The 24,077-nt window shown below is 46.8% G+C and overlaps 2 protein-coding genes across 14 annotated transcripts in view; one reads left to right on the top strand and one right to left on the bottom strand.

The window, feature by feature from the left end:
- LOC141997661 (adenosine deaminase-like) overlaps positions 1 to 12,096 on the top strand; it is a 36,570-nt gene extending 24,474 nt beyond the window's left edge. Inside the window, exons 7-12 of the mRNA XM_074970093.1 lie at positions 1,112 to 1,236; positions 5,334 to 5,405; positions 5,799 to 5,900; positions 8,027 to 8,094; positions 8,612 to 8,741; positions 9,932 to 12,096. Of these exons, the coding sequence (XP_074826194.1) occupies positions 1,112 to 1,236; positions 5,334 to 5,405; positions 5,799 to 5,900; positions 8,027 to 8,094; positions 8,612 to 8,741; positions 9,932 to 10,036 (602 nt within the window). The 3' untranslated portion in view covers positions 10,037 to 12,096. The remainder of the gene's footprint in view (positions 1 to 1,111; positions 1,237 to 5,333; positions 5,406 to 5,798; positions 5,901 to 8,026; positions 8,095 to 8,611; positions 8,742 to 9,931) is intronic.
- Positions 12,097 to 14,072: 1,976 nt separating this feature from the next.
- PKIG (cAMP-dependent protein kinase inhibitor gamma) overlaps positions 14,073 to 24,077 on the bottom strand; it is a 30,176-nt gene continuing 20,171 nt past the window's right edge. For 6 of the 13 annotated variants that reach the window (XM_074970129.1, XM_074970127.1, XM_074970119.1 and 3 more), the window contains exons 3-4: positions 17,596 to 17,878; positions 14,073 to 15,129 (exon numbers count right to left, since the gene is read on the bottom strand). In XM_074970129.1, coding sequence (XP_074826230.1) covers positions 15,050 to 15,129; positions 17,596 to 17,743 — 228 coding nt within the window. In that variant the 5' untranslated portion in view covers positions 17,744 to 17,878 and the 3' untranslated portion in view covers positions 14,073 to 15,049. Of the gene's footprint in view, positions 15,130 to 17,595; positions 17,879 to 21,751; positions 22,083 to 24,077 lie in introns of those variants that run through there. The other 7 variants (XM_074970131.1, XM_074970124.1, XM_074970130.1 and 4 more) reach the window with 2 other exon arrangements.

Below are 24,077 nucleotides of genomic sequence, written 5' to 3'. Positions count from 1 at the left end.
TGTGCCCAGCTAAATGCTGTTTTGTTTTTTATGTAGGTCTTGGTCTTCCCAGCTGCGTATAGGAGGAATGGTTTAGTTGGGTTGATTTTTTTTTTTGTTCACGTTGCTGCCAGGTTAATGCCCTAAGTGAGTTGAAAACTAGAGTGCAATGTATGGATCGTTCTTCTGAGGGTTTGCAAATGGTGTCTAGAGCTTGGGATGGGTGCTTGTTTGCGTCGTTAGTACAAACCTCAGTACATAAATAACTAGCACACCCAACTGGGGATCAGGAGCGCTGGGTTCTAATCCTGGCTTTTGTCCTGACCTGCTCTGTGACCTTGGGCAAATCACTTCACTCCTCTGTGCCTTGGTCTTCTCATCGATAAAACAGGGATAATACTTTTACCTTCTTTTAGACTTAGCGCTATCAGATCTATGGATGAAAAGAGTGAAATAGCAGTTAACTCTTAGGATTATTATGTTTCTGCCATTGCACTTAATGCCCAGAGTGTAACTCCAGATGATGGTAGTATGGGTGTAGATCCATCTAGTGCATGACCCTTCCATTTTAAACAGGATCTCTCTGCCCACCCCATCCCCAACCCTTTTGTCTGACCTGTGATAATGAGAAAGCAGGGGTTTGCAGTTCTTCCCACACTATATAGTCAGGCACATACATTCTAAAGTGCAAAGTAACAACGTAATACAATCTACTGGGGCTGACTCATGGAGTTTTGCTCTTGTCAAGGGCTGTAATGATAACGAAGGGCTCTCCCTTGGAAGGCCTAATAACCAGGGCTAAAACCTGTCATGTCTACCAACTTTACAGGCAGTGAGCTCACTTGTTGGTGGGGCTCTTCCTCTCTGGCTCTGGTCTGTAAATCTGGCTCTAGGGTTTTGTTGCTTTTTATAGGGCTTCAAACTTGGGGGAAATCCTGGAAATGAACTTAATTTTTCTATTCATAAAAACATAAGAACGGCCATACTGAGTCAGACCAATGGTCCATCCAGCCCAAAATCCTGTCTTCCAATACTGTCCAATGCCTGGTGAACAACCACATCGGTTTGGACAAGAGCTCAGGGGTGACTCTGGTGGAATGTTTTTCCTGAATCCTGCTGCTCTTCTTTCCAGGCTGGTCATTGGAGGTGGTGGAGCTGTGTAAGAAATACCAGAACAATACGGTGGTAGCCATAGACCTGGCTGGGGATGAGTTGTTGGTGGCTGAGACCTTCCCAGAGCATAGGAAGGCTTATGAGGTTTGTTCAATTAGCTTCTTGAAAAATCTTGTATCATTTTCTTTCTGGCAAGTAGTTCAGACCAAAAATGGCCTGTAGGGCTTAAAAACCATGTCTTAAAATTACTAGAAGTGTTTTATTGGCATAGTAGAAATATTACTTTTAATTTGGTTTTTAAATTAATTATAGAGTATATACAGGATTTAAGTATAAAGAGATGTATTTATTTCAATGTGTTCCAGCGGCATTTACAATTTTGGTTCTTCAGCGTTGAGCTGGTGCACAGAACCACAAAGTGAAATTGGTGGTAAAATGATCATGCATTCAGATCTGCATGACTGCTCCAGTGACTGCATTGGGCTGCCTGCTTACGTTGATTTGCAGGATCAGAACTCCATACCAAATATGAAATCGGCTAGTGCATCTTCACTGCCTCCAGCTGAGTAAAATGCAGAAACTAAATCAATTAGATAAACAGTGTAAAAATATATTCAAAGTTTTTTCCATTGTAATAAACTAAGATGATGATATTGGAGGAGATTTCTTTCCTCAAATGTATTCTTTTTAACTAGATGTTGCTGTAGCTTAAAAAGGAAGCCCCATACAAATATCTCCCATCTATATTTCAGGATTTTAGGACTCTAGGGGTGTTTGTATTTTAAGAAGTTACATGATTGGCATAGGTCAGTGGGAGCTGAGGGTGCTCAGGAACCCAGCCTGAGAGGACACTGGCTTTAAAAATAGTGTGGGTGTCAGGTGTTTGGTTGAGGTAGAATCAGGAATATCTCAGGGGTATACTGTTGTAGTTAACAGTCCGACTGCCATCTGTGGTTGTCATGGGAATCATTACAAATGTCCTAATGTGAAAGCAAAAACTTGAGAGCGAGGGGAAGAGTATGGAAGAAATATACTTTGTTTTGCATGGCCCTGAACTTCTGTACTTTCATAATCGGTGTCCCCTTGCATAAATGCCCAGTGCCATTTTTGAAATCCATGCAGTTTCTCACTTGCTATCATCTTTCCATTAAGCACTTATTCATAAGATATTACTTGCGTAGCAGTTTCTTATCCTTTCTAACATGCTGAAGTTCCTTGTCATGAGCACTAATCAAGCCGCTGTACCTTCATCTTGTGCAATTGTTTTACCTGCTTTATACAAGATGAATCAATTAGTTGCTTATCACGCTACATCCAGGTAGTTTAAAGGCTGATAAAACAGGATGGAAAGTAACAGTTTATCAGTTGATATCTAGCTTCCCTATGCGTGGGGTCTCAAAGTCCAAATGTCTCAACCTGAAGGATTTGACGTGTTCTTGTCTGAAAGCCAGCATCTCATTCAGACTCAGAGAAACACGGAAGGAACAAAAGTTCTAATTTGTCAGGCTTTCTCAGCCGGCATTAAAGTAGAATGCTCCCTGTGATTACAGCATGGCCAGAAGGCAGCAGGAGAGTGATATAGGAGAGATATGTAAGTCTCAGGATGAGGAGAAGCCTTATTCCCTGTAGAGGGAAGAAAGGTTTCTATAGATTAATTAAAAGCACCTGAAGCCAATTACAGCACCTGAAGCTAGTCACCTGATAAAACCCCCCTGCTTCAATCAGCCAGGGGAAGGAGTTGGAGTAGAGCGGTTTGGAGTTGGAGCAGAGTGCAGTTTGGAGAAGTGCCGTAGCTGGCTAGAAGACCAAGACTCTAGGTAAAGATACACCCGGCTTGTGCAGAGAGAGAGGGCGGGAAGCCCCACAAGCTGAAGAGCAGGAGAGGGAAGTAGTCCAGAGGAAGGAAGCACTAGTTCAAGTGGTTTACCGCTATCCCTAGGGCCCCTGGGCTGGGACCCGGAGTAGAGGGTGGGCCCGGGTCCCTCCCTCTCCACTACCCTTCTCTGGGTTACTAGTGGGACAGTAGATACCCTAGTTCAAGGGCAGGAAACTGCGCCCTGAACCCCCCCAAGAAGAGGAAGCGTGGGACGCATCATAATCGTGCCGGCAATTTGCCACATCCTTTTCTAAATTGCCCTCACATTGGAGCTTCACGTATCAACAGTAACATGGATAATATGACTTATGAAATGAGAGGCTTATGATGAAGGGATCCGATGTCTGCCTTTGGACCCATGTTCCCAGTTTTCAGTTGTGTTGCCATTTAAACTCCGGCTGGGAGAAGTCAATGACTGTCACTACAATTGGGGGTAGTAGGGAGAGTTCTGTTTGTGACTTGCCTGCAGTAGGTTGTGGGGAGATCATGGGAAGCCATGTAAAGATCTTGAAGCTGTGACTTTAGATAATTAGCTCGTGCTAAAGTCCTAGGTAAGTGATGTTATAAACCAAAGAAGCATGCAGAGAGGAATGGACAGTCACCTTGGTTGGGAAGTTCTGGGTTATTTAGAGTCAGAGGATGCTGTTTGGAGGGGACGTCTTTATAGCAATCGAGGGGTGTGATTGCAGTTCATGTAGACATACCTGAGCTAAGCTTTAATCCAGCTATCTCAGATCGTGGAGCAGCGAAGGTGTGAGAGCACATGCTTCTGTGCAGACCTGTCTATAACCCTGTGTAATTCTTGGGCAGCTACCCCACACTGAAGTGTGCGCTACTGCAGCTTCGCTGCTCTGGAACCTGCGCTAGCTAGATTAAATCTACTCCCGTATGTCTGCCCGAGCTCCAGTCGTGCCTGTGATTGCGGTGTAGACATACCCTGAGAATGGAGGTGGGAGAGAGATTCCTGGCTTCCCTCCTCCCCCGTGCACAACCCCACAGAAATTCCTGCTCATCTCGCTGTTTTCTAATCTGCGTAGCACACCAAAGGGGGATAAGTAAATAAACAATAAAAGTGAGCAGACACATTGGTTCTTAATGAAAGAGCAGGTAACTGGAACTGATGGAATGGAAGGAGTTTTGCCTGAGCACAGAATCTTTGTCTTAAATTGTTGCCTCTGAGTTCTCTGAAACACATTGCTCAGAGCCCTGAAGGCCCTGTCATGCTTCATTGAAGTCAATGGCAAAACTCTCGTTCACTCTTACTTAATCATAGGGATCAGTAGGAGAAGCATTTCACTCTGATAGTTCAGAGGCCAATCCAAAACACGCTGGAGTCATTCCATAGATTTCAGCGGGGTTGGATTAATCTGTTCATCCTCAGAACTCCCCAAATTAGCATTTTCTCACATGAGTGAAAGGCCAGTGTGAAGGGAAAGACTGGTAAGCTTAGCCCTGACTGAATGGTCAGCCTTCGGGGTAACTGTCTGAGTCCCTGTTCTGTGCAGGACATATGACAAGAGTGTGTTAAAACAAAGCTATCACTGCAGACACAGGGAGTCTTGGTTTAATTTCAAGTGGACGCATCTAGGGCTTTTCTTATTAACATACCAAGCGGAGCCGTGTCTTACCCAGTAGTTTAGAGCGGAGACTGGATATGCAGTGGTTGCAAACCAAGTGGAAAATTCACAAAGCACCTGAAAAATTCAGTAATACAAAACAGCTGCAGCAACCTGTGTGTGTGAGACTGATGAAAGGTGCCAAGCTAAGAGCTCCTGGGACAGCAGGCCCTCCTCTCTAGAACAGGTACGGCAGAGGCCACAGCAGTGGGAGCTTCCCCCTTGCCCCATCACCTCAGCCAACGTGCCTCAAGGGGAGGAGAGGACAGGTCGGTCTCCATGGCTCAGTTAGTCCTTGGCCTGTCTGCTGAGACTGCCAGTAAGAGAGACAGTTGTACTGTAGTTGTGGGGGTGTTTGTGTGATGTGGACACCAGGGACTGGACTGAGACTCACTGAACTTGCTGCATGTGGGCTATGAATAACTGCCAGCTGGTGACTGCTTTCATTCCCTAGTGCTGGCTGGGCTTCCCAGACACTCACCTACCCAGCTCCTACGCGGTCTGAGATTGGTAATTGATTTTCTTCTTGTTTTGATTGTGTTGCTCCACAGTGGTTACTCCTGGGGTTGGAGCTCTCAGCCTAATGGTCTGTTGAAAGCATTCGCTCTGTCTTAAAGGCAGAGAGAAGTCAGTGGTGGGGCTGCTGTCCTGATAGTTTGTTCACATCCCTTCTCCCCCCCCCCGTGCCTCTGTGTCTCCCCAAACCCACAGCAGCGTTTTCACTCTTTGCTTCATGTGGGCTTTTCCAGGAAGCTGAAAGATGTGGCATTCATCGCACTGTCCACGCTGGGGAGGTTGGGGCACCGTCTGTCATCAAGGAGGTAAGAAACCCCAGCGCAAGGCAGTGGAATAAGTTACAGCAGAGCTGCAAAATACTCTGTATTGTAATGCAGGGGACAAAGGTAGCTAGGGCCAAATCCTGGCCCATCACTCAGTAGCCCCTTGGAGCCAAATCCCCCCATTGCTCTAAGGGAGCAGAGTCTGTGCATCATACAAAGAGGGAGCCGGAGATCAAGCCTCATATAGCACTTGGAAGGAGCAGGCTCTCCTAGGAACTGGGCCCCCACGTCATGCATGCAGGCGTGGATTGGAGTCCTGGTTTGGGGCTTGGAGGGCTCAGGAGCTCCTGTGGGCCTGCCTAATCCTCTGGGGAGCAGGAGTCAGGCCCTTGCACAGAGCTAAGAGAGACTTTACATGTTTTCTATTCTCTACAGGCAATCAATGTCCTGAAGACCGAGCGGATTGGCCACGGCTACCATGTCCTGGAAGATCCAGCCCTTTATAGGGAGCTGTTGGGTAGGAAGATGCATTTTGAGGTAATGACTAATTCTGCAGGGGTGGGGATCGTTCTGTCTGAGAGTGAGAGGTCAGCCCTCATTTGCATTGTATGACAAGTCAGCACTTCAGATAATGAACATGGACGTAAATGCCTTTACTATAGGGGTGAAATTGCTGCTACCTGGAGTCCAAGTGCTAACAGCGTTTAGAGTGAAATCCGCTCGCCACACCACAGTTTGAATATAGCTGAGACTCTTGGTGGAAACCAGACATACAAGGCTCCAGCGTTTAACTGACTAGGCTGGTGAGGGGATACAAGTTTGGATCCCTCTCTGTGCTGAGTGCCAGAGGTCGAGTCATGCTCAGCCTTGGGGAAAGGGAGCCTGTATTATCTAGTCCATCTTCAGCTGATGCTTGGAGCAGCACCGGCTCTCTGAGTAGAGAGACGCCTTTACCCCTTCCCAGCCAGAGGGTGAGTGGTCATGGTGTTAGGCTCACAGGAGTCACCAGGGCTGGATTAACTCTCCTGTGGGCCTGGGGCTATTAGATTTTGTGGGGTACCTGTATACAAGTATTTTTCCTAATTTGAAACAAAATGATCACAATTATGGCATCGAGGCTATTAACCCTATACTAAACTTGCCTTTTAATTAACATAAAGCCATTCTGTGGTTACATTTCAGTCTTAAAACATGTAGAATATAGTTAAGGTAATTCAAAATAGCCTGCTGCTTCTTACCCTAGAACAGCTATTATATTAGTTTCTGTCTGGGAGGGAGTTTGGGTGCAGGAGGGGGCTCCAGGCTGGGGCAGAGTGTTGGGCAGGGGTGAAAGTAACTTAATGGACTTACCGGTACACAGGGTGGCTGGGGTCCTGGGCAAGGTCGGGCGGGGACGGCTCTGGCCCCCAGAAGGGGCAGGGCCTCGGGCGGAAGAGGCAGGGTTGGGGCCAGACTCCCCCAGCCAGCCCTTCAGTGCTGCCTGGTCCACGCCACCCAGGCTTCAGCGGCAATTTAAAGGGCCCAGGGCTTTGGCTATATTTGTCAAAATAACACTATATAATCATGCCAGTTTCAATTACTTTAGTAATTTATTTCAAAATACCTGTCAGCATGTATGTCTGTAACAATACAGACACACGCAAAAATTCCCCGAGGAGTAGAGAATTAAAGAAACCCCTACGACAACCCAGTTCCTGTTTCTTTGCCCCTTCGCCCCGAGAGCCCAGTCACGGGGCATCCCCCCAGAGTCCAGCTGCGAGGCCCCCCTAGTGGAGTCACCTGCACCCCTCCGTCCCCATAGCCCAGCCCACATCCCCTACTAGATGTCCCGATTTTATAGGAACAGTCCTGATTTTTGGGTCTTTTTCTCACATAGGCACCTATTACCCCCCACCTCCTGTCCTGATTTTTTGACACTTGCTATCTGTTCAGCCTATCCCCTAAGCCTCAGAGCCCAAGGATCCAGAGGGAGAAACCACCTGATGCTGTACACTGCCTCCTTCCTTCCAGTCCTGCTGAGAACTGCAGCTGTGGGGAACCCTCCAGCTCCCTTCCCCTCCCCACAGCAGTGTCTTCTATTTGTGAGCTGGGCTCTGCTGAGTCCAGCGGACCCTACTGGTGGCCAGCAGCTCTGCAGCCCATTTCTGTCATGGGGGAGGGGAAAGGAAATTCTGCATGCACAACATTAATTTCTGTGTAAATTTTGCATTGCACAATGGTGCAGAATTCCCCCAGGAGTATTTAGTGTAAACTAACTAACAAAACCATCCTGAGCAGATGGCTGCGATCACTTTCCTAACCAAGGTTTCATTTACACATGGCAATATCATAGGTCACTGCTCACTCCGATGGGGGCTGTTTTACCAGAATGGCTGGGCTAAGGTGGGAGAGAGAGATGGGGTGGGAATGACAAAGGGCTTCTATGCATGGGCAGAAACAAGTAGCCAAAAAACAAGTGTTCAAAAATGTTTATATCCAGCAGGCATGGGGGTAAATGCTCATTGCAGAAGCTGGGAGTTGACGATCATTATTGTTTTCACAGAGCTGTAAATCTATATGGTGCTTTTCAGGCCCAGCCCTGCCTAGAGAGCTTCAGAACTTGTCTCTGTGTGCAGCATTATGGAAGAGACTGACTCTGCTTTTTTCCCCCCCTACACATATAGGCGTGTCTTTTGTGCAGTGTTCTCACTGGAGCATGTGATCCAGACTTTAGGAAACACCCAGTAATTCAGTAAGACGTTTAAATATATTATTTTCAAGTAATTAATTCAGACTTCACTTTTGTATAGCTACCTTATTATTTCACATGAGAAGCAAGTTCTAACCATTTGTCAGAGTATTGTGTATAGGCTAAGGGATCAGTTCAGAGCCTCTGTAACAAATATACTGTTAGATTTTTTTTTATGAGAGAGCTTTCTGCCAGCCTCAGGCCCCTGCCCTGAGCAAACAGGAGGCTAAGCTCCTGATTGCAGTGCATTGCTGTCTGGCTCTGGAGTGGATAGTGGGGCCGAGCACTTTGAACATATATCCAACAAATGGTTTGTTGTTGCAAAAATAGGATGGTGAATAGCAACATGACCTTTTGGAATGCAAACTATAACTTTCATTGGAATTTGTCTATCTAGCTGGATACAAAGTAGCCAAACTGGGTGGCAAGCTGTGGGGTTTTTTTAGTGTATTTTACACTTGGAAAAACACAAACTATGCAAACTCTAATATTTGTCCCACTTTAAATTCCGTTTTCCCAGGTTTATGAATGATAAAGCCAATTACTCCCTGAACTCTGATAGCCCACTCATTTTGAACTGTACAATTGAGACTGATTACAAAATAGCTAAGCAGTTCCTGGGCTTCACTGAAGAGGAGTTCAAGAGAGTGGTAAGTTGTCTTGGGATGTTCTGTGCAAAGCCGCGTGTTGGAGCCGAACGTGATCCATCATTTCTGAGATAAATCTCATTTTTAAACATGAAACTGGAAGAGAGTTCAGCGGAGTTAAAACTATGGGGAGAAAAAGCTGAATTATGTGGGGGCGCAATAGCAGTTTTCAACACGAGCATGCAGTTAGCCCAGTGTAACTGATATGCAAACCAATTGGCTACAACGTGGCCATTTCCTTTTGCCATTACCTATAGGGTCACATGGTGTCCGTCATTGCATTTTTGCATGCAGATTGGCATGTGCAGTGTCCTGAAAATCCTAATAATTCTGTTTTTCATCTGCCTTGTACCTAAGATAAAGGGACAGAAAAATAGTCTGATAGAGTTTCACTTGTTTGTGGGTAACCTCTGATGCTTTCCTGTTTCACCATTAGATGTGCACTGGGTTGAAAGGAGATATGTACTGTCCAGGCATTCATGCATCCTACCATATGTTGGAGACCAGTTGATTTCCTTTCTGTGTGTTGGAGATGAATTTGCAGAATGCAGCTGTGCAGGAGAAAGCACTGGGCCTGTATCAGGGGACTCATTTAAGGAGCAAGCGTCTGTCTTCCTGGAGAGTAGACTTATGCGTTAGTTCTTCCTTCCAGCTGTAGAAAGTTCTGATCTTTATACCGTTAAATCCATGGGCAGTTTTGCTGCAGGCTCCTGCAGAAGACGAGCTGTTCCTTTCTGTTTAATGAAAGGAAGCTTATAAATTAAGGGGAGAGAGACGTTTTTGTAAATTGTTAAGGGAAGCCAGTAGTGAACTTTGTTACAACAGCAGCATATCAGGCAGGGCCTGATCCAAAACTCATTGAAGTCAATGAGAGTCTTTCCCTTGACTTTAATAGGCTTTGGATCAGGCCCCTGAACTGCACATCCTGGAACCCGATAAAGGAATTTAAGACACATTGTTTATCTCCTGCTTTTTTTTAAGCCCATCACAAATCCTGAGTAGGAGCAGGTTCCTTTGAAAACTGAGGCTGCTGAAAAGAGCTCAAGAGTAGCAGTGCTAACAAAAGTGTCATTTGACTTACACCAACTCGCTCACACTCACTGATGCACAAAGATTTGTGCACGTAGAACCCCACACTCACACTTGTGGGTATTACCCAGCTATCTCAGTCTTTTTTCTTCTTTTCCTCCCAGAACATCAACGCAGCTAAGTCCAGCTTCCTGCCTGAGAAAGAAAAGAACGAGCTTCTCAGTAAGCTGTATGAAGCCTACGGGATGGTCCCAAACAACCCATCCTAATCCTGCTTCTACCAGCCGGCAGGTTGCATTCACCTCTCCCCATGTGTGCTCGACTCCTCTTTGTTTTAGTGGGAGCATTTGGGGAGGAGGTGCCATGGTATTACTTTGCTGACCTTTACAGTCCGAGGCATACGCTATAAAGCAGTATTTCCATGGTTCCCACCGTATATACCTACATACAGCACCCACATACTAAATAGATATCTGATTTCCTAGATTTCTGACTCACAAATGTACAGGTGGAGTTTTCTGGCATAATTCCATTGTGGCTTATGCCAGTTTTACATCCCGGTGTAAATGAGAGCAAAATAAGGCCCTCTTTCTTTGTGGTGGTGGTGGTAACATTTTGATGTGACTTTTTGGTGCTCTAGTTCCCTTGCTGATCTACCTTTAGTCCCTCTTTGCACTACAGAAGTAATCATGTTGAGCTGCGGCTGTGGTCAAACCATGGTAGAAGACAGTATTTTCCCCACCTTCCTCATGTGCTTCAAACTGGGTGAAATTGTTTCAGCAAATAGTTTATTTGCCAAAAAATGCAGCTTTAGTCACCCCAGAGCCATTCGCGGATTTCTCTTGCATTTGCTGAGTACAAACTGAAAATGTCAGTGACCTAACTCAAAATGTTTTGAATTTGGCCATTTGTCTAGTGTGCAGAGGCCAGGGAGGACCTCCCGTTTACAGCCTTTAGCCAGATGGTTCTCAACCTATTTACCATTGTAGCATCCAATACTACCAGTATGGCTCTGAGGATGTCACATGGGCACAGCTCTGGGCTGATTGGGACGCAGGTTGAGAACCACTGGCCCAAAGCCACTTAAAAACAAGCCCCAAAGTAGCCCAATCTATTTATTGAAAAAAAGGGTCTGGAAATGGCCAGCAGTGGATGGGCAGGCAGTTGCTGTCTGCTGCAGCCTGTAGCATGCACATCCTTCCAAAAGGTGACATGTAGCTGGGGTTGGGGGGGGGGGAGAGGGCATCCCTCCACCGCCATTTCTGCGAAGCGAGTAGGCAGTGCTCCCTCTGGTGGCCGCACTCTGTCATCCCCATCTATTCCCCCGTCCCATCCCCTCCCTCTTCCTCTCCCCACTCCATCCCTTTTCTTCTCCACACTGTCCCCCTGCCTCATTTCCCCGTCCCCTTCTCTCCCCCCTACCCTATATCATCCCTCTTCCTTCCCCACTGCCTATTCCCCCCCACCCCCTTGCCCTGCCCCTCCACAGGCACTCACCAGTTGTATAGAAACAGGACCCAGCACACACACAAGACGGCAACGATGGGCACTAGGACACAGGAGGCAGCGTCCTGCCAGCCTCAGCGAGGGAGCAGGACCCAGCAAGCCGCCTCTCTCGCCCACAGGCTGAGCAGAGTAAACCCTGCTCCAGGCAGGAGAAATCGGGGGTGGGAGGACTGGGGGGGGCACCTGTTCGCATTCTGGAGACCCTGAGTGAAATGTTGTTCTGGTTTAATTTTATTTCTAATTTCTGCTTAAAGAGTTAAAAGGAAACTGTCAAATTCTGCACCATAGTTCTAGCCAAATGTGACCCACATTGTTAGAACCTGGGGGATAATTGACTCTGGGATTTTATATATATCTAACATATATTTAGTATCTAATAGCATGTTGCCAACATAATAAAAAGGATAAAACATCTACCTACTGACCACCATCACTAGCTGCTGTTTTGACAGGACCTACAAAAAAGTAACGTGAATTTTTCCATACTGTAGTTCTATGGGTAATCTTTGAACTTTCCTCTCACCTCCATATCCCTAGGGCCTCTGCAGTCAATCACAACCAGTGGTGGAATCTGTGCAGTTACCCTGAGTGCCACAAGCTGGGCTCTGGTTGCTTGAAGGGAAAAATTGGAGATGGGATGGATGGAAGCAGAGGCCAGGTTGGACCTGTTCTCCCATTTAGCAGACATGTAAATTGGGAATAGCATCCCTGAAATCACAGGACTTACACCATTATAGAATGGATGCATCTTGGATCAGAATCAGGCCCTGGGTGTACACATGGCAAATGTTGTTATTCAGTAACTTTGAGGCCTAACCCCCCCCCCCCCCATAATGGTACAAATCAGGAGTAACTCTCTCAAAGTCAGTGGAGTTACACTGGTGTGGGCGGAGACTCCTGTTTGAAGTGCAAACGCGTCTCTTGTTCAGACATTGGAGGCTCACAACTTCCTCAGAGCTGTCGATATAAGCTGTTCCAATTTCACACATCATTTACCCCATTATGCTCAAAGAAAGAGACCTGTCACTGCCAGACATGACAGTGTTATTACTGGGCATTGGGCTGTGATTTTTCTGCCATGTAATCCAAAAACAATGTTTTGTTTGGTGTTTTTTTCCTTCCGGGCTGTGCAGAATTAATCAGAGCTGTGAGGCAACGCTGAACTTGGAACTGTTCCCTCTGCAGTCAGTTAGATCCTAGTGTCAGCTCACTTTTGGAGGCCCACTTTTGCAAGGGTCTTCTACCACTATGTCCATGATCAGAGTTTTACTTCCACTTCCCATTGAAGTCAGTGGGAGCTCTGTGGGCCTAGCATCTCTGAAAGCCAGGATGTTACTAAATAATATGATGTGCTTGTTCTTTCAGCACAATTGGGGATGGCAGCTGACACGGGTCTTTTACTCACAGGGGAAATCTGATGCCCCCATCTTTCCTATCCAATTGTAGTTTGCAAACAGGTGATTTGGGCTAAAAATAACCCTTGAATGCACACTCTTGTGAGCTGAGAGACCTAAGATTTGCCCATCCCTTGTAGTGCTTGAGTTTATAGCGTATTATTCTGTTCTCTGCTCTTCCTGGCTGCTCCATTCTTATGAGCATGTGGGAGGCTGGATGAGACATGGATTCTACTCAGCCAGAGCTTTAGAGAACAGGAGACTTGGACATTTAAAGCCCAACTGTGCTCTTACTGGAGTCACTGAGAAAGTGGCCAGTTTGCCGCGGACTTCAATGGGAACAAGAGCGGGCTCTTACATACCATGTCGGAGCAAAGTTGGCAGCATGATCCAGAGAAGCTGATTGACCTGAGGTTGGTTGTTGGATTGTCAAAGAAAAAAAAAAAGGCAGAAGCTGCACCTGCTAGCTGCTAAATCCTTGTTTTCTAGGTGCTTCAGAGCCATAAAAGTCTCTATCCTGGCTCTGCAGTCATCTCATTTCTTAGGCTCCTTGGAGGTGTCTGGTCTGTCTGGCAGCACATTCCGACCTCGTTTATGGCCTTGTTTAGTTTGATAAAATTTGAACTCGTAATATTGTTCCCCTCTAATTTCCCTCTTGCCAAGAAGGAGATTTTGGTGTTGGGTCACCATGTGGGAATGTTTCTCTCTCCTTTTCTGCCTCAGCCTAGTCGCACTCTTTACAGCTGCTTTAGTGCTAGTGCCAAGGTCCACCGAGTGGGAGAAAGGCTATTGTGGATTAGTGTGGCCCAGTGATTACAGCTCCTTTTTTGTGGGAAGGGAAGGTTGGGGTGGCGTGGGGGTGCAACGTGCTCGTTCCTTTCTTGGAGGTGGCATGGGGTCCATTCGTTAATCTTTGGGAGACATGAGAGGAAAACACAGCATCGGATTCCAGCTGGGCTCTTGTCCTCTTCTGGAGCCCTAACTGGATCACTCTTTCTTTCATAGTGCACATGGAATTCTGGTCATGCACTCGCTGTGTGTTGGGGGGAGGCTCAGTGCTTCTGAGTGGAAAGGACACCTTACGTCACCAGCAGCATTTCCTCTAGCACCTTGGTCTCTCAGCCAAGTCCTGAGCCCGCCCAATCGTGCTTCGTGTATGAGGTTGGACCCTGAAGGAGCTGTGCTCCAAAGTTCAAATGAAAATCCTAGAGACATCAAATAACCACTGCCAGGGGAGTTGGTCTCTAGCAAATAGGAGGACATTGGTGTCAAACTAGTGGATTAATTTGCATTTATTGAGCCCGGCTTCCAGTCCACTCTCAGCTGGAAGTTGCTCCAGCACTTGGGAGCATATGAAGCTGGACAGCACTGGTGTCATTTGAAATAGCTCCTTTCCCTCTGTTCCCAACATAGATGTGATCTAGTGTGATGAGCTTGCGATTCCACGTTTCAGGAGATAGAAGTGGGGGGAACAGACAATTGCAGAAAAACCCCACTCAACTTTATTATCTGAGAGTTGTGTGTTCTTTATTACAACAAGCTTATAGTTTATCAAACAATTTTTACCATGAAAAATGTCTCCGAAGTGAGAGCATGTGAAACTTTTCCAGAAATAAATACCTTGGAGCTAGATGGAATCTGGAAGAGATTAATCTGAATTTTATCAACTGTCACAACACACAAAAAAGCCTCTTCTGCCCTTCTTCTAACAGTATATGAAAACCCTACAATGCCAAATGGTGCCCATGTGTGGTGCTGCTGAGCCTGCAGGTGGAGTTTGTCCATGCACCTGTGAGCTTTGGTCCTTTTGTGATTCCCAAAAAGTAGCAGCACGGGTTAATAGTGTTCAATATTAATGCAGCAGGAACTCCCGTCACCCCTCCCCAGCTGATCCCCATGACTCCAGGTGTCTGTGTAGGCAGTGCTAAATATCCATTCACCTCTAAGCTGGATACAGAAGAAAGGTGAATTAAGGGAAGCGCCAAAATCTCTAATCTATGGGAACAGGAAATAAATAAATAGTCTAAATGTACAGAGTAGAAAATGTACCTTATACAGCAAAGGCTGAAGTGTAGATTTTAAATGTCCTGTAGAGGAAAATTGCTACTGAGGCACTTTGAGAGTGGGTCATGTGACTACCACCCGTACAGTGTTGTTCTGAGCTGTTCTAGATGGGAGTAGAGTTCCATGGATGTACCACTCACTGATGAGTTTCCTACAGGTATCTGAACAGAATGGTCGCAGCAGAAGCATTTAAAGGGAGAATTCATTGTTCTGGTTTGGCTCTCAGTTGTCAGGAAATTTGATGGAACGTTCCCATTTAGTGTTTACAGTTCTTTCCTCCTCCCACCCTTCCTTCCCCACCCCCCACTCTTGCGATGCTCATGATGGGGGGGTGCCATCTTGCCCCTTGAGTCTCACTTCAGGTTCCTTCTCAGAAGCAGAAGCAGCAGCTTGGTTTCCTGTAAACCGAAAGGAAGCAAGGGGGATTAAATTTGTGACTAAGAGAACAAAAGGTTACTCGCTCCATCTGTAACGCCACTGCTTTTAGAGTACATTTACACTGCAGAACAAAACCCGCAGCAGCAAGTCTCAGAGCCTGCATCAACTGACTTGGTGTGAGGGGCTCACCCTACTGAATTAAAAATAGCAGTGTAGATATTCCCACACCGGCTGGAGCTCAGGCACTGAGACCTCCATTTCCCCCCCCCCTCCCGCCCCCCGGCTGGGTTTAGTGGCCCAAGCTCATGCCAGAGCAGGTCCTGGAGAAGTGGATGGAATTTGCAAGCCTCTGGGTTATTTTCAAGGAGAGACTTGGACCAGCAATTTTGAACCACTGCAGGGCTGGCTCTTGCTCTCTGGCTGTTGATAGAGTAGAAGAGGCTGCAGGCTGTATGCTCTGATCCCACTGTACTTGCCTCCTGCAGAGCTTGGGAACTTCACTGGAGGGAATGAGAGTGGTTTTTTATCATGGTTTTCAGTTAAGCATGTTGTTTTCAGAAGCCATTTCGGGAGGAGGGGATGGAATGCCTCAAAATGTTAGCCTCCCTCTTTCATGATCCAAAATAGCATGATGTATATCTAGCCCCTCTACAGGAGACTGTGGCCCTTATTTTTTCTAACGAATGAAAAGGAGCATTGATAAGACTTCCACTAAAAGAGAAGCCACCAGTCAGGTTGAAGCTTATACGCCTTCCCTCACACTCCCAACCACCACCAGCAAACTACTTCTGCTGTGCTTGTATAGCCAGCTGTGTTTTATGTACACACAGCCATGTACCCAAACTCAAAGAAGTGACCAATAATGACTAAATCTTGATCGCACTGAAGTCAGTGGCAAAGCCACCACTGACTTCACTGGGGCCACATATTGGGCCTAAAACAGGGGTTCTCAAGCTAGGGGTCGGGATCCCTCAGAAGGTTGCGAGGTTATTACATGAGTGTCGTGAGCTGTCAGCCTCTACTCCAAACCTCACTTTGCCTCCAGCATTTATAATGGTGTTAAATATATAAAAAAGTGTTTTTAATTTATAAGGGGGGTTATACTCAGAGGTTTGCTATCTGAAAGGCTTCACCAGTACAAAGGTTTGAGAACCACTGGCCTAAAAGCAGCAGGCTGTATGCTGCTGAATGCAACCTGTAACATGCACCAAACTTCAAAAGGCTATTCTAGAACAAGGGAGGCTGGGTGCGAAAGTGGGTTTTAGGGGTTGAGATGACATCCTGGAATGCTTAGGTAGGGCAGTGCTAGAGCAACGATTGCTTTCTAAGCGGGGGACATTGCAGTTACAGGGTCACACAAGTGAGTTCTTTCGGATGTCTTCTGAAACTCCTGGTAGCTGGCTGCCAATATATTTGCTCTATGGCTGCTGGATCACATTAGAATCCACTAGTAACATACTTAAAGGGGTATTATCAGGGTAAAAAGGGTTTGAAAACACATTTTTATCCCTGTTACAAATCAAAGCTCAGAAGATAAAAATGGAAGGAATGTTAAAAACAAAAACTTTACTGTCCCCATTTGTGCTTTTTACACAACAGGCAGGTAGACTGATCAGTGTCACTTTGCTTTGAAAAAAGAAAAGGAGTACTTGTGGCACCTTAGAGACTAACAAATTTATTAGAACATAAGCTTTCGTGAGCTACAGCTCACTTCATCAGATGCACGTAGTGGATCCGATGAAGTGAGCTGTAGCTCACGAAAGCTTATGCTCTAATAAATTTGTTAGTCTCTAAGATGCCGCAAGTCCTCTTTTTCTTTTTACGGATACAGACTAACACGGCTGCTACTCTGAAACTGCTTTGAGTTGGTTTCACTTTTAGGCTCCCTGGCCTTAGTGCTCCCTGCTGGTCAGCATGTGTGACAGCAGCAGCAGAATGGCTGCAGGGGAAAGATTACAAAAAAAAATTCTATTGTTATTAAAAATCATAGAAACATAACTACTGTTTAGGTTTTCAAAGAGTCTATTATTCTAAAGCCTTTGGCACAGTGGGGGTCAGTTTGCCCTGCCGGTGCCCTTTGCCATTGCGTTCCCTGCAGTAGAAACATCAGCGCTTGAACTGGTTTACACAAAGAGCTTTGACAGGAGCATGTTAGTGTTTTACCCGTTACGAATTAAAACCTGAATCACCCTCAGACTCACTGTAAGGAGCTCACAGTGACGAGTTCAGACAAACGTACCCATTAAATAAGAAGGCAGTGACACTAGGAAAGAATGGACCATTCCTCTTCAATGTGCTTGGGTTTTCCAGCTGTGAGCTTTTCAGGTCACACCTGACTCCCTGAATTTGCATGGAGTTGAATATCTTGGCCTTTCAGGCTAGGCCTAGGGAGCCCATGTCAGTTTCCTCACCTTGCACACTTACCTGCTCCTTCAATGGAGAGCTTGCCTATGTCGCCTGTCAGTTTCCTCACCTTGCACACTTACCTGCTCCTTCAATGGAGAGCTTGCCTATGTCGCCTGCCAGCTTCCGCATGCTGATGGTGGTTGAGTCTCCTTGGATGTCGTGGATAGCGTTCCTCCGCCCAGTGCGATCACAGGAAATAAAGTCAGTGTACGAGGGCTCAATCTCCATTACTTCACTTGCATTTCCAAATGCATAGGAATCCCTGTGGGGAAGAGACAGTCCTGAGGTGAGGGGGTCCTCAGCGAAATCTTGCTACATCCTCTTCCGAGCTCTACTCAGGTTAAATGATCACGTGGAGTTTAACTGCAGCATGAAAAAAACAGTTCTGGTTAATTTTGCTTTGGGCCGTCTAATAGCGCCACTAGATTTGCAGGAGAACAACCTTTGTCGTGTGACAGGGCATTGCTTGTAACACTGACCTGTGTCTGGTGAGCGGGGCCAGACAATAAAGATCTGTCTCTTATCAGCACCCCTGTGGGTCTGGCCTTTATTACACCCTCTGCAGTTGGAAGCAAAGAAGATGAGGCACTTGACTGTCCCTTTTTAGCCTTCTCCTTTAGGAGTTAACATGAGAAATGGCTGTGCCCTTTCTGCAGAAATAACTTTATCTTTGCTGTTTCCTGTTATGTTCTTATGAGGATAGTCAGTGGAGGCTGGGGGGAAGGGAGGACCTTCTGCAATGGGTTGTGCACAGAGATGTCCCTTGGATGAAATTCACTACAGTGCTGCTGCCCTGCTATCTTCCACACCAGTCTATTTGGAACAGGTCTGGAGTCCCCACCTCCACCACCTGTCTGCTCCACCCATGCACCACTTATAGGGCTGAAGTGGTGCAGCAGTCATCACGCTGGGGGGTGAATTTCACCTGAACAACCTGCCTGTGTGCACCACGCAACAGAAGACCTCCAACTCGGCTGTGTTGCTCTGATGGGCATGGAACAGATAGCAGCAAAGAGAAAGCCCTGATAGGATTTGATCTAATGTCAGAACAAGGCATGTGAGAACAGCAGGTTTCATCCTGCGTCTGCAGAGAGAATGGAAACTGGTTTGGTTTTTAATGACTTGAGCTCCAATGTTACCGAACCCTGTCCCTAAGTTTCCTCTGTTCCTAAAAAACATCATGGGATCTTTGATCATGGGCCAGATTCAGCTCTTGCACTAAGTGGAGTTATGCCTCTGTATGCCATGGCTGAATTTGGACCCACAAATGGTCAAGGTATCTGCTTTCTATCTCCTCTGAAAGGCCCTTGGAGCGGGCAGTGCTATGTCCTTGAGTCCATACTGATCTCAGCTGGCGTTTTGTCAGTTTCATTTTGAAATGTATATAATGAAGTGTTCATTTAAACTGCTTGGCAATAAGGAATTAAAGGTGTGAAATTCAAACCTTCTATGATCTTTCTGGGCCATCTGACGCTGGGGCTTATTTCTGTGCTCAACTTCTGAGAACTGTTTGAATGGCCAGATCCTCTCAGCCATGTCAATAACTCCCTGAGCCAGCTCCTTCGCTGGTGTGGTTTGTATTTAAGTTGCTCCTTTTCATTTAAGTTGACTGTAACTTGCCAGCATTTGTACAGCACACCCTGTTCAGAGATTTTGTCAGGCTCTGAGACCATGGAAAAGACACACTGTCTTTAAGCATGGAGCTCGCTGTGAAATTCACTTGGAATTCTGCCTTTGCTCTGGAAATCTGGCACTCTTGATTCCTGTTCATGCTTACTAGGCATTTGTTTGGTTTATCCGCATGCAAGTAAGAGACTATCAGTTATTCCTCTCTCTGATTCTGAGCCACTGAAAGCAGTAGCTTTCACCTAGATTACGCTGGAAATGCTCTGAGCGGGGTCCTGATTACCAGTGCCTTGCTGACGTAAGCTAAAATTCAACTCCTCAGCACCCACCTGTTTCTGCGACATGTGGTTAAATGCCCCTAAGGTGAAGCTCCGCGTGAGGTGGAGACTGATTTAGTTCCCTCACAGACTGTGCTCAGCATTGAGCTGCCAAAGATGCCACGTTCAGATGGACCTGTGCCAGAAAATGACATCCAGGAAAAGGAACTGCCTCCTGATGCAACTGCTCATTGTTCCTAACTCACTTTTTGGCAGTCGCCATATACTGAAATCCATTCATGTCTTGTTTATTCTGCATTTGGTTCAGAAGAGAGCCCGGGAGTGCCATCTCTCAGGGACTGAGCTGACCTCTGCCTATGCAGTGGATTGTGCCCAGCCTGCTCGGCAGGGTATCAAGTTCTAAAGCAAATGAGCCGCTTGAGGAGGCTTTGCCAGCAGCAGCAGCGTGCTTACTCCTGTCCCTCCTCAGCTCTTACCAGCCACAGAAAGGAATGAAACAGAATTTCCTGGGCATGTGACCCAAAAAGCAGCTGCAACACTCATGACTGATGAGTTTAAGGGGACACAGTCAGGGCTAAAAACTGACTGCCCCAAAAAGGACTTTCACCTTCAGCAGTACAGATATATTCTTCTCTCCAACCCATGTATCCTGCCAGCAAAAAAACACCCATCAGCTATTGAGCTCCCCATTGCTTGTAATAAACAAAGCAGGGCCTGCTGCCACAATGGACAGACCTGCTCTGAAGGAGCCCCTGAGGGCCAAATTCCCCACTGAAGTAAATAGAGCCCTCCTATGTACTCTAGGGCTGGGTTTAACTCTGCCAAGCTCATTCCAAGGGCCCACAGCAGTGACTTTCTCAGGCTGTGGAAATGCAAGTCCTATTTCTTCAGTATGGTACGGCCCCTTTGTGCTGCTCCACTGACAAACAAGCCTTAAACTCAGCAGCCCTGGCCAGCTGAGAAGGGGAGTGGCCAGTGAAAAGGATTGGCAGGAGAGTCTCTCTTTTCTGACTATTTCCAGGTGCTAGAACAGTTGCTTGGGGCCATAGGTGACCCAACCTAAGTTAGGAGAGCTCTAAGCTGCTCTAAATGACTCCAGGGGCTGAACAAAGAATTGCAGAGCTACCAAGAGAGCATAAAAGCCAACTTTTCCTTTCTCTTTGGGTCCTGCCCTGAACACAGGCCAGCCGCACCTGAGAGTCAGACCCACAGAGAAATAAAAATCATTATCATGTGACCTCAGGAGGCTAAGCTGATGGTTGATGGGGAGAGTTGGGTAGAGAGATGGAGAAGAAATTGAGGATTAAGGTTAAATACTCCTTCATCCTGAGTTTTAACCGGATGGCTCAGCCTCAAGGGAAATATTTATAAAACTGGTACGTTTCAGCTGCTGATGTGACTCCGAGTGTTAATGTCGTTTTAGGAAGTGCTGGGGTTGGCTCAGTTGCTGGATGTTGGATTTGAAGAAGGGCCTTTGCACACTTTACAGTGGAATCTGCTTCTCAAAATCCTAGACTCTGCAAATATTCCAAACAGGAAATGCAAGCTACTGCCCTCCGAGCAGCTCAGGACTTTGAGGAGGGCCTGACCCTGGTCACCTGATCAGGCAAAACTCCCACTGGCTTGCATGGAGTCAGGAGTGCAGCACTGATACCTCGAGGAAGGAGAGAGTGAGTGAAGGGAATGAAACGAGTCAGACCTTTCCCTGTACATTTCACAGAAATCGCTGCTAATGGAAGTCTCTCTTCAGTTATCAGCTCCAGAAGGCAGAGGGACTGGCTGGGAGGGGGATTGTCATATTGCCCCACTCTTTCCCTTGGCAATTGTCCTGTGTCAGGTTAGGTTGTAAGCTCCTCAGGGCAAGAATCTTGTTTCTAAAGCATATGTGCTCTTCTGCTACTCCTTAAATAACAACCACTGCCCCTGCCCTGGAATATGGCTTATAACGGGAGGTGCAGTGGCTAATCTCATAACCCCAATATGCCTTAGACAAGGAAAACTCCTCTGAGGGAAGATGGCAAGCAGTATGTTTACAGTGGCTTTTATGCTGAAGACTGAAATTCTTCTCCCTTTGCTCCAGCACTGGTGCTAGCCATGGAGGGGACGCTTGTGTAGACTGGACTTGTGTGTTTTTACTTTCCTGTCATCCAGCCCTGCTCACAGCAGGTCTAGATAAAAAAGCACCAGCAACTGGTCTGCACCACTGGAACTAGATCGACGGAGAGATCCTGTAGTTGAGGCCAAAAGGGCGGCCTCCCCCCACCTCCAGGGAGAGAAGAAAATAGGATTTTCTGTAACTTCACCTCACTTTTCTTAACCTCCCCACCATTACCTTCCTCCAGCCGATGTAGCCTCTGCAACCACTGTGTTCATGCTTCTGGTTATTCTCTACCTCTTGCCTGGTTTCCCCAGCGCCAGCAGCATCGCTTTCCCTGCAGTCAGTATTTGGGGAAGGAAGTTCCTCCTCCGGCTAGAATAAGTCCTGGCCTTTTCCCTAGCATGCTGCCATGATGTTATCCCATAACTATCAGTTTGCAGGCCTCACCATGAGAATGACACCTCCCCAGAAGCCAGTGACTTGCTCATTAGTGCACAGTGCAAAGCCCTGCTGTCCTGTGCAGCAATGCACAGGATCGTTGGCAGAGCTCCCAGCGCATTAGTAACAGGGTTTGACGGGTAGCTGGAGGGCGGCACTGGAAAGAAACCACATGATTCAAGAGCTATTCACAAAACCAATTGTCAATTCCTATCAGGATTCCTCACTTCCTTGCCATTCAGGATTTCCCTGGCTATCAGCGTTCCAAGGATTCTAACACAGTGCTCCAGGCAGGGAGAGGAAAGTTAGCGGTCTGCATTCCTGCTCCCCCGGAAAGAGATCACAGCTGCCGCTTTTCTCATCTTTCTTTTCCTTTCTCCTTCCACCACTTCAGCCTCCAGCAGTTAGAGTTGCTGGGAAAGCACGATCAGCTATTGCCCTCGCCCCTAGTCAGAGTATTGGCTTTACATTGTAAAAGCACCGAGTCCAAATGCATTAGACCAGTGGTTCTCGGTGAGCACAGAATGGCTTCTCTTGCGATGGGGAAGTATCTGTCATTGTTCAAGCAGTGATTGCAGCCCCGGCAAGGATTCTTGAAGGTTTCCAAGGGCTGTTTTGCCCCCCTCTGCAGCAGCTTCACTTCTTTCCTTGGCAGGCACATTTCTTTTGGCATAAATTCAACCCTGAGCTATATCTGTAGATGAAACCAAAATTGAAGGGGGGAGGGGAAGCAAACACATAGGCATCCTGGGCTAAATTGCAAAGTGTCGGGGCCGGGGGGGGGGAGGGGATATAAGAGCAGTGGGAGAGCACGCAGGCAGATAAATACATGGAAAGTCCAAAATGTAGGGACAGGATGCAAACAGCCCAGGTACAGAATGGGCGGGGGGGAAGGAACCTAATGCAGCACCCTCACAGTGCATTCAAACATTTGCATTTCCATATGTTTCTTAGCTCTTTTCCAATACAACTTCTCCATGTGCATATGCCCTATGCAGTAGTTCCTGGAAGGAGATGCAGGGTTGGCCCTGTGGGTGGGATGGGAGATCTTCACAGAAGGATCTTGATCTCAACAAATTGCCCATGATGTGAGACTAAAGACAAATCTAATCTTAGCATGGAACCTCACGCATTTGCACTGGCGGCTGCATTGCACGTTGTGAATGGCTGGATTCCACAAATCGAGGAGCTGGTGAGAAAAAAGGCCGAGAGAATGTAGCATTAGTTGGTTGATGCGCCTGACAGAACAGTTCTGATTATCTGGGGCAATGCTTCATAATGTACACTGGAATGTCCTGCCACTTTGGAAAAGTCATGGGTCAGCATGTGGAGACTTTGCTCTTGGAGCATTTCTGGGAAAGGGTAAGACACTGTGCAAATCATGGGCAGCATTGGCTTGGGATGATGAGGCTCTCCTGAACTAAGAAAAGGAGTACTTGTGGCACCTTAGAGACTAAAATTTATTAGAGCACAAAGCTTTTGTGAGCTACAGCTCACTTCATCGGATGCATTATTTGTTAGTCTCTAAGGTGCCACAAGTCATCCTTTTCTTTTTACGGATACAGACTAACACGGCTGCTACTCTGAAACCTGTCTTCTGAACGAGAACCCTTGGCCATGCCCCGTCTTGACCAGCAGGTGGCTCACTTGGCTCATTTTCTATTGCATGGCAGGGCTTGCTTCTTGGGATCCGATTGGGAACAGACTATTGGGGAAAGCTTCCAGTAGATCTGCTAAGGCTGTGCGATTCCTCTGGAAACTTTTCATGGTTTCTAGCCCTTTAAAAGCCTCAGGCTGAGCCCCTCTTCTCATTGGGAAGCTGTTTCTGTACAGAGAACCGGGGGGAGCCATGAGACATCACCCTAATTTTGTTCTTAGGGGCTGATTTTCAAAAGGCAGCATAGTAACTGTGCATGTTGTATCTCCGGGCGGGTACAGATGAGTCTCTAACTTAGTGTATTGGTAAATTTCAGTCACTGAAAATGTCTCTTAACGTCTGTCGGTTGCAAGAAGGAACGGTCTTCCCTTCCCTGCCTAGCAGAGATTGGAAACACCACCACCGTGGAAAACAACAACACACTAGAGATATCTAGAGAACACTGGGATCTAGTCTCACATCATA

This window comes from Natator depressus, chromosome 13 (assembly GCF_965152275.1).
Source record: "Natator depressus isolate rNatDep1 chromosome 13, rNatDep2.hap1, whole genome shotgun sequence".
Lineage (NCBI taxonomy): Eukaryota > Metazoa > Chordata > Testudines > Cheloniidae > Natator > Natator depressus.
The sequence above is the reverse complement of the archived record's forward strand: the minus strand, read 5'-3'. Positions and strand labels throughout refer to the sequence as shown.